Genomic DNA, 9,705 nt, shown 5'->3' on the forward strand with positions numbered 1-9,705 from the left:
CCCGCCCCCGCCGACTCCATGGCTGCAGACATTGAGGAAGCTGGGTGCCCCCTCTTTGGAAGGTTCTAATTTGAGGCTGTTTAGCACTATAGAGCCTAGGAGTGGGGTGGGAGTTCCAGGTACAGGATGCCCAGACTGAGGCTTAAGTCAGGTGCTTATGAGAAACTGAAGTTCGGAAAGCCAAATAAAGCATTTTCCACCACAATGAAGTACAGGAATTGTGATCGTCCCCACTCTGACACTCCATAAAGAAGCGCTCTCCGCAGCCCCTGCCCCGTGCTAACAAGAAAATTAAATGAATGATATATGCTTTCAATAAGTGGAACTGAAGAACCCCTGCGACTGACTGATCTAAGAGGGAGATGGCTGTGGGAACTGAGTTGCACCGTTTCCATGGCTGCAGCCTCCATGGGTCCCTGCAAGTCCACAAAGGAAAGCTGCACAGAAACTTGAGACTGTTTATATATATATATATTTTTTTATAAAAACTACCCCTGGGAAAACTTGCTGCCCCCAAGGTAATCTCAAATGCCCAAAGCTGGCTCAGTGACGTGCAACCCAGGCCACACCCACACTGGACCGAGGGTAATGGCCACATTTCTTAGGCAACGAAAGTAATAATTTCACGACAAACTACCTGCAACAGGCAGAAACATCTTCCACAAAACTGGCCCTGAACTGTACTCTGTGTGCTCAACATCCACATTCCCAACAGAGCCTGCAGGCAAAGGAAACCACCAGCTCCCTGACACGTACAGCTTTGCAATCCGTATGGGTCTCTGCCCTTTGTTTTGCCATTCACATTCATTGAAAGGTATTTACTACAGATGAAAAATAAGCTTCATTCAGCTGCCTCTAAACCAACCCCCAAAATAGAGCAATCACTTTGGTATAAATGGGGTCACATATATTAAAAAAAAAAAAAAAAAAACTTGCTCCCTGGAAGGAAGACTGATATGGCATGGGACCTTGATGAGAGTCAGGGGGGAATCCACAGTTTCCCCTTCCCACAGTGGGACAAGAGATATTTAAAGAGTTAGGCAGAGATTAAACTCATCCAGCCATGTGACCAGCCAAGTAAACGAAGACACAAACTAGAATGCTCTAAGCCTTAGAATATTAAGAGGTCAAAGAAATAAATGTTGGTTTTTTAAAAAGGCTTGCCAAACTAACACCCTGCCCTCTCCCATCCACAAAGACCACTATTTAAGAACTGTCAAGAAAAGATCCACTGGCGAGGGACTGCAGGGGTTAGGAAGAGAGATTTATTTATTTCCTATAGTGTGTTTATTTCCTATATTTATTCCCTCAGTTATTAGCTGAGAAATCCAAATGGTCTGACACTTCTTATATTAGTGCCCTAAATTTCCCTGGGGGAAAAAAAAAAATCGGAATATCAATTGACTTATACATGCAGCTACATTAATTATTCCATTGATCTGAATTAATCTGCCTTTCTGAAAGGTATTTATTTTCTAAGTTTGTTTAATCATGTTCTCTTGAGCTACAAAAAGCAACAAACTGGGTCACCATCCACATTGTTAAATTTGGTAACAAGGCTGACACCATCTGTGGCCTAGACTGATGATCTAGCCCCACTGATGGGGGCTTTTCACTACTTCTGCTTCTCCTTTGAAATGACTGTCTAAAGGCACATGTCTACAACCAAATCAGAAGCTATTTAAAATAGCCAGAGTCACACAAATCATCTCTAACACAGTATAAATATATACTAACAGTCAGTCTTTATCTGTATATCCAACTCCCATTTCCAGTTGTTCTTGCAGTAGCAGTATCCATAATTTTTTAAAATTCTCTACACAGCAGACTACAAAAGCCCAAAGATGAAGAGACATCACACTACATATAAAATATGCTGCACATGAGAGATGCAACATGAAATCCCGTACATAAACCATGAAGTCTAAAGTCATAAGAGCATACGGTCACCGTCTCCAGACCCTGGGAGAGCTCTCCCCACCTAGTTCTACCTTTACCACACACAGCTAAGAACATTCAGACCTATTAAAATACAGCTTCAACAGAAGAAACCAAAAACAAATGGAACCAGCTGAGAGAGGGAAAAGCAAAGCAGGAGAGAGAATTGCTGTTATCCGGGACCAGGCCCTCATTCACCTCATTTCTGCATGGGCTCCGGTCATGAAGGACTGATCCTTGCAAAGAGGATGCCACAGCACCAGAAAAATTCTGAATTCTGAATCATCAAGGCAAGATTACAGGATGTCAGAGGTAAAAACAACCCTGGCGATCTTCTCGTCCAGTCCCCTGAATTGACAGATGTGTCAACAGCAATGCAGAAAGGATCTGGGAAACGCCCCAAAATACAGCCAGTTAACAGCCCAGAGGGACAATTCCTAGTCCCATTCCAGTGCTTCTCAGTGCTTTTTTTTTTTTTTTTAACGATATCAACCTTTCCCAAAGGAAGTTCCATGAAACACTGTGATGCACGCTGCCAAAAAAATGTTTAAAGAATCCATGACCAATTACTTTTAGGGACTAAGCTGAGTTAAACAAAATGAAACTGGTTTTTTAACTACAGACTTTCCTGGAGCTTTTACTGAGTTAATGTGCACGATAAATCTTTAAGAGAGCAATAAAGTATATGGAAGTATCCCAATTTATTTCACTATAGAATCATTTTATCCTGGAGCATGTCATAGGACTAACAGGAGGAACTTAGACATTCTATTATATTATTCTCAGAATTATGTTCTATGATGATTAGTTTTGTCGTGTTCTACTTCCGCAACAATAGCTGATGTACAAAATCTACATGATAACTCTCTACTTACCAGAAAAATCGACCAAAGTACCCCAAACTCCCAAATAACACTAGATAAGGGAAAAAAAGCTAACATTACCAGGAAGAGAACGGCAGAACCAAAAAAAAGGCTACATGGAGAGAAAAGTTATTTTTAAATCTGCTACAAACCTCTTCCATGAAAAGTTTCACATCTGTTTATACAAAATTCATGACTTTAAACACTTCATTCATTCAGTATAAATTTGAGAATACAGCTCAAAAGAGAAAAAAAAAAAAACCACTGCTGCAAAACTGTGAAACATCACACGCATCATTGTAAATTTCAACCACTCAGAAAGCCAGCTGCCCACTTCAATACTGAGGTCAATGACAAGCACACATCAAGACAAGCAGCAATTCTAAGGACACTTACCAAGTTATGATTTGTTGAATTAGAATCATCTTCAGGGAATGGGATGTAAATAGCTAAGGCCACACAATTGGCAAAAATAGCCAATAATATAAATATGTCAAATGGTCTGAAAGTTTTTGTTAAGGTCTATATGTGTCATGCTAACATACACCATCTCTCTCATCACACTCTCAATCACACCATCTTGAACTGCTTTTTAAATGACAATCTTACACACAAATCCTTATTCAAATGACTGCTGTGACGATGAGGTTTCCAGCAGCAGTAATCATCAGTGGTCAACTCACAGCAGATCTTCCTATCAAATGACCTCTCCACGAGTCCTTTTCTTCTGTGGTAAGGATTACGTTACACTCATCCTTCTGTTGGACATTCTATATGAAAACCTAAAAGTCCATCCAATTAGGGCACTGTGTGAACCAGGTTTCTGCTTCGTGTCGTTTTCACAGCAACAAGGGCCTTAGAAAGCTAAATTCCTGGCTGTTGTAGACACAAAGAAAAATCATCATGAGATAAATCTCTTTCACAAATCCCTGCCACCATGTGCTAGAGCCATTTTCTTGGTGGCTCTTCTTGGCCAGGTCCGCCTGGATCTCCTGCCTGGACTAGAACAGGACAAGTCACCAAGGACCTTTTCCAAACCACCTGCGACTGTCTCGTAGCTATTCCAATCCTGTAACAAGCGAGTCAGGCTTCATCTCCCTCCTCTGCTTTCCTTACTAATCAGTAGTTACCACTGTTTCAGATTAGAGCTGGACTGTAGCTCTGTTTATAATGTGTTGTTATTGTGTTCAATTCATAAACAAATCAAATACAAGGCCATAAGAAATCAGCACCAGACACTTTCAGAGTTCGATTTAACATTTCTAAATCTCAGGGGTCTGTCTGGAAGAATCACTCTGTGAGCAGCCTCAACAGATACTTGCTTAAACATTCTGGTGTTATTAAGAGACACTGTCAAAACTGGCAATACAAAATTTGACATCTGCCAAAAATGACTGTTTTTCCTCTCTTGGTTTTCAGCCTTTCCAAATGCAAGGTTTCACAAGCACCAATCTAATCCCTAACTCCAGGCTTGGTTGTACAGCACTGTTTCTCCCAAACGCTCATCCACTAAAGGCAAAGCCACAGTTTCACTCAACACCTCCAAGTCCTAAAGCTGGGAGGACGTGCACAGATTTTCTGCATTTACCTGGACTTCCTTCTGGAAAATCCAAAGATGCTGAAGGAAATAAAGACCCCTCATGTCTCTGTTCCATGGCATTTCATGAAACCTCAACCTTCTGAAGGACTTTAACACTCACTGAAACATGGATGTGAATGATGTTATTTCCTTACTAATTTGATGGGCTTATTTTTCAAGACACTTTTCCTTCCCTCATAGTTATTCTTTTAACTCACCTAGTATTACAAAATATCTTATGTAGGGATCCAACTTTAAGGCAATCTACTTTAAAAAGACTTGAGAAACTCCTTTTCATCTTTCCTTTTGGCAATTCCTTCTAAAACTTAAAAAGTCAATTGCCCCAAAGCCATCCTATATGGAAACACACTCACTGCCTCTTCCATCTCCCACATCACCATTCTGCCTTTTAAATTTCCTGATACCTAGATGATAAACCAGCAAATCAGAGAAGTACTAATGCTATTTAGGAAAACCAAACAAAAGACTACTTTTTTCATCACAGTGAAAAAAAGTTTCAGATTGCAGGTAATGCTGGATCCTCTCCTTCTGCCACAAGATTCTGACAAGCCAAGCAGAACAGTGTCAGAGAAATACATGGGGCTGATCCTAAATCTCCCTTCCTTGTTCCCCCAAGTGCAGGACATACTGCCTTGCCTGCATGTATAAACAAACAGCAGGTTCAAAAAACTCATTCACCCAGTGCTGACAGAGCCTGGCACAGCTGACTTTAGAAGGCTGTCTATGCCCTGCTCCCAGAACTTAAAGGAAACTGTCAACTGAAAACAACACATCACATATCGTTTCCGAATCTCTTCTGTAAACGCTTCCCGTCTGCAGGGCGGCTTCTCCCTGTGCTGGCAGCCACAGCCCCTAATTCCTGCACATACGTGTCTGGTGGTGCGGGAAAGGGAGTCAGCAGCACCATCCAGGAGTTCACTCCGTTCACATAAATTACTATATACAAATTACGGAGCACAAAGAGAAACAGCACCAGGCCTCCCACCTCACTCCGCATGAAATTAATGACCCCACTGAGAGGTCTCTGCTTACTCAGAGTCACGTAAAGCCAACCTGAGGGGGAGGAGACCTTTGTGACTAAGTACGATCTGACTAAGTGCTCCTACCATGTCGCTGAGAGACCACCCCTCCTGAGGGACACCCCCTCCCTGTGGATCCCACTCCCTCCTGGGCCAACACCAGCGTTCAGTCCTCAGACTCAAAAAGAACCTATACAGAAAAACACATCCACACAACCCCAGCCATGTGAGAGACACCGCAGCACCCGCTGGAGAAGAGACATCTGTTCTGGAAAGGAAACGCACATGAAAACCCCTCAAATCCTACCCTGGGCTACTCTCTCTACAACCTTTCTAGACAGTTACCTCATTTTAACTCTCCGTGAGCACAGAAAATAGCCAGCTGAGACAGAAGGCTGCCTCGCTAGGCACTCAAATGATAAGGGGGTTCCAGCTCCACTCGCCAGCCAGCTGGTAACCAGTATCCTCTCTTTAGAGCATGGCCTCTTGACCCGGGCTCGGTGGGAAAGCCCTACATACATACTCCTTCCCAAGCCTAGGAACTGCTCAAGGGCCCGGGTCGACCCCAAATATAATTCTGGGAAAAGGAAATGCTGTGCTTTACCCAAACCAGTGAATCATCTGACTAATTAGAAAGCTATTTGCTCAGAAAGAAGACCTCAGTCAACCTTTTCTGATGGGTGGCAGGAACTAGAGCCTGGCCTCCAGGTTAAGGGAGGGGCTGAGCAGGCAATGCACCCCAGTTTTCCAAGATCTGAGCCCTAATAACCTGCCTGGGGCATTTGGAGTTCAGGTTTAAAAATACAAAGGAGAAACCCAGAAATGTAACTCCAGTCCAAGGATACAGAATTTTTTTTTTATAAAGGCAACAACTGCAAATTCCTCCACGGAGAGGCCTGGGCGCTAACTCACACGGGCTTTGGAAGAAGAGGCACACACAAACCTCTCCCTCCACAGGCTCCCTCATGCTCACATTTCAAATGCTGTTTTGGAACTTGTCAAAAGGAAATTCCAGGAAATCATAGCACTGATGACCAAATCGCTCCCTCCCTGTGAAGCAAATGTTCATATTTGTAGCTACCTGAACAATCAGACTCACCAAATGGCAGACCTACAAGCAACCTTAGCATTAATTGGAGTATCCAAAGCAAATTCCAAACATCAGAATGAGAAGAATTCCACTAAAGGTCAAAAATGTATTTATTCCTAGTAGAGTTTTATTTTTTAAGGAGCATACCTTATTTGCAATAGGTTCAATTCATACCGCTGCCAAAAAGCAAAGGTGCATTTCAACTAGCCATCTAGTGTCAGATGACCAAAGGTTAATGTAAGTTTCAGGTTGTCATTCCCTGCCCCCCCGACCACCACTACACACACACACACACACACACACACACACACACACACAGTAGCCTAAATTTACCCAGAGAGATACCCTTCTGTACCCAGAGGAGATAGGAAATTATATACCATGAAACCCTGTACACACGGCTTCTGTTGCTCACATTCCAAAGTGCTATCACTTTGTTAAGTGCCATTCCAGACAACAAATCCTTTTAAAGAACAGATGGTAAAAGAGAAAATGAGAAACACTTCCCCCATAAAAGGATACTTCCATTCCACTATACTAATGCAGGCTCTTCGGATGGGGTTATTGAGAGACAAACAGAAAAGGGCACGGGCAGGTCGGCTGTTGGACGAGTTACCCTGTTTTTTGCTCTTGGCGTATTGCTGACGTTTTCTTTGGGAGAGAGATCCGACAGGTGGGGGTGCGGAGGTGCTCATAGTTTGGGCAGCCTTGGCCTGTCTAGCAGCGTCGATTGCAGCTTGCCAAGACAGGACGGTTTGCTTGGAGCTATTCGGCTGAGAAGTTGGTCCTTCACCAGAAAGAGGGAGCCTGGTGCCTCTTGCATAGTTTGCCTCTGGGAAGAAGGAAAAAGAAAAATTTAAAAAAAAAATGACACAATGAGAATCCAGTGTCAGAAGAAAGCTGAAGTGGTTCCCCATCAAGAAGAGCAGGGAAATCATCCCCATGTTTGCACTGGAAACCTCATATTCTATTTTTCAGAAGCAGGGTTAGGTCAGCCAGAGCAGCAAGAAAGTCCCTGAGCTCTGCCCAAAGTGTCAATAACACACGACCGCTGCATTTCGCCCAATGGGTTAGTACCTCTCTACATCCATATCTTCACAAGAAGTCTTTCAGTGCCTTCCTTCAGACAAACTGAGGTCATTTCCACTTATACTCCACATCTTTTCTGACTTTCAAAACCCGTGTATCTCTAGTGAGTTAACAGATATATACCACAGCTTTCCTCCAAAATAACTACCATCACCAAAAAAAAAAAAAAAGCAGTGGCAATAATTCAATAGTCTTAATCATTTTCAGGGTGTTACTCCAACATCTTTCCACAGCCACAAATGCATTTTTTTCAGCATGGGAAAAATAAATAAAAACTGGCACCACTGGCACCAGGGCAATACCAAGAGCCCCATAACAAATACCTAGATTATGCACTGACACTTCCTGCAAATGAAAATTCATGATGCTTGGGACTCATTTCCTCCACAGGCTTCCGAAAACAGAAAACATCTTTAGGGCTTTTTTGCATTTTAAATTGCAGCCGCAGCAGCCAAACCAGCAACCAGAGAAACAGACAAGGCAGGCAGCCTGCATCCTTACACCTAGAAGAGACAGGCTGAGTTATGTCAGGGGCCCTCAAGGCCTAAACAGGAACCATCTCAGCATAGGCTGGGACCCAAGTACACACAGGATAGAACCCCAAGGAGGCTTCATGTGCAAAGCCCTCTCCAGCCTGGGGTCAGGCCAGGACCCAGGCAGGTCTCCCAGGAACCTGCCTGCCTTGGGTCACAACCTCCTTACTGAGACAGAAGTCACAACGAGAGGGATGGGCATTTGTGAAACCAATTCTTGCTAAGTAAAGAGCACAAGGGAGAGTCAGAGCCCAGCACAGGTCTGCCTGGTTAGCAGCCTGAGAGGGGTCCACAGGAGTGGGCAGCAGAGGTCTGAACCAGGGGAGGAGTCGTCCCAAGTCTTACCTTGGGGAGCGCTGATTGGGAAAGATGTGAGCCCACAGAGAGCTGTGGGGACTCCAGCGACCTCTAAGGAGGAGTGAAGAGGGCTGGCCAGGAGCTGCACCCTCTTCCTTCGACCCAGCCGGGCCGGCCGGCAGCGTGGTAACTGCACGTGGTGCCCCGGCCGGGCTAGGGAGGGGAGCCCCACAGTGGCTGTGACTCCCCGGGCATTGCTAGGTTACCGACGTGTGCACAGCGGCGCTGGGAGCGGGAATACACTTTCCATCCGACCCTCTGGCTAGCGATTCCGAGACCCAGCCTCCCTTTCAAGGGTAGCAAAGTGCTTCACCCACCGACGAGAAGGGAAACCTGGCAACCCTGTAATTTTCCAGATGCCACCAGAGACCTTCTTCCTAATATACCAGGGGGCGGGAAAGGAGGCGAAGAGGCTAGAAAGGGGGCTCGGGCTGAAGACTCACAGCCACCCTCTTCCCATAGCTCGCGAGCGTTGGAGGAAAGTTGAGCCCGAGGACACTGAACCCGAATCACCTAGGCTCACCGCCCCTCCGGCGGCGGCGGCGGCACCGTACTCCACGGACCCCACGGCCACCCCACCCCACAAATGCAGAATTAACTCTGACATTCAAGGCCTGAAGGGGAGAATGGAGTGGTTGTCACGCATCTCCCCTTTCTATGTAGATGACACCGAGCTAGAAGCATCCTCTCCAACCCCCTCAACCCACCAGCGCATCAGAGACGGGAGGGGGGTGAGAAGGAAGAGGGGGTGGAAAGAGGAGGACCATGACAAGGATGAGATTTGGCAGCGGGTGCCCAGGCTCTGGCTGCTCACCGTTCGCGTGGTCCGCTTGCTGCTGCCGTTGATGCTGCATTTTTTTCATCATCATCATCATCATCATCCACGAACATTTATTGAGCGCCTACTGTGTGCAGGGCACTGTGCTAGGCGTTGGGGCGGGGGAGGAACGGGTAAAGGGGGTGACCGATAGGTAAGAGCCGCGGTCCCTGCCCTTAGTCAAGCTTCAGCAGGGGGTGGGGAGGGACGGGGACAGATAACAGAAAATAAGAATAATTTATAAAAAACCGCTGGCCACCCACGCTCCCTCTTTTCAAAATTGGAGCAAAATAAACTTTTTCTAAAAAATAAGATCAGATGTATATATTATCCTGATAATATATACATGCAATTTTTTTTGCTGCAAAGGAGAATTGGCTTGGTCCCCCCCTCTAGCGG

The 9,705-nt window shown here is 45.1% G+C and overlaps 1 protein-coding gene across 2 annotated transcripts in view; it reads right to left on the bottom strand.

Annotated features, from left to right (window-relative positions):
• Positions 1-9,660, bottom strand: part of CACNA1D (calcium channel, voltage-dependent, L type, alpha 1D subunit) — a 349,684-nt gene extending 340,024 nt beyond the window's left edge. For both annotated transcript variants that reach the window (XM_010851679.1, XM_010851678.1), the window contains exons 1-3: positions 9,304-9,660; positions 7,033-7,342; positions 3,198-3,303 (exon numbers count right to left, since the gene is read on the bottom strand). In XM_010851679.1, the coding sequence (XP_010849981.1) occupies positions 3,198-3,303; positions 7,033-7,342; positions 9,304-9,370 (483 nt within the window). In that variant the 5' untranslated portion in view covers positions 9,371-9,660. The remainder of the gene's footprint in view (positions 1-3,197; positions 3,304-7,032; positions 7,343-9,303) is intronic.
• Between the last annotated feature and the right edge of the window lie 45 nt (positions 9,661-9,705).

Source organism: Bison bison, unplaced genomic scaffold (genome assembly GCF_000754665.1).
Source record: "Bison bison bison isolate TAMUID 2011002044 unplaced genomic scaffold, Bison_UMD1.0 scf7180017864304, whole genome shotgun sequence".
Taxonomy (NCBI): domain Eukaryota; kingdom Metazoa; phylum Chordata; class Mammalia; order Artiodactyla; family Bovidae; genus Bison; species Bison bison.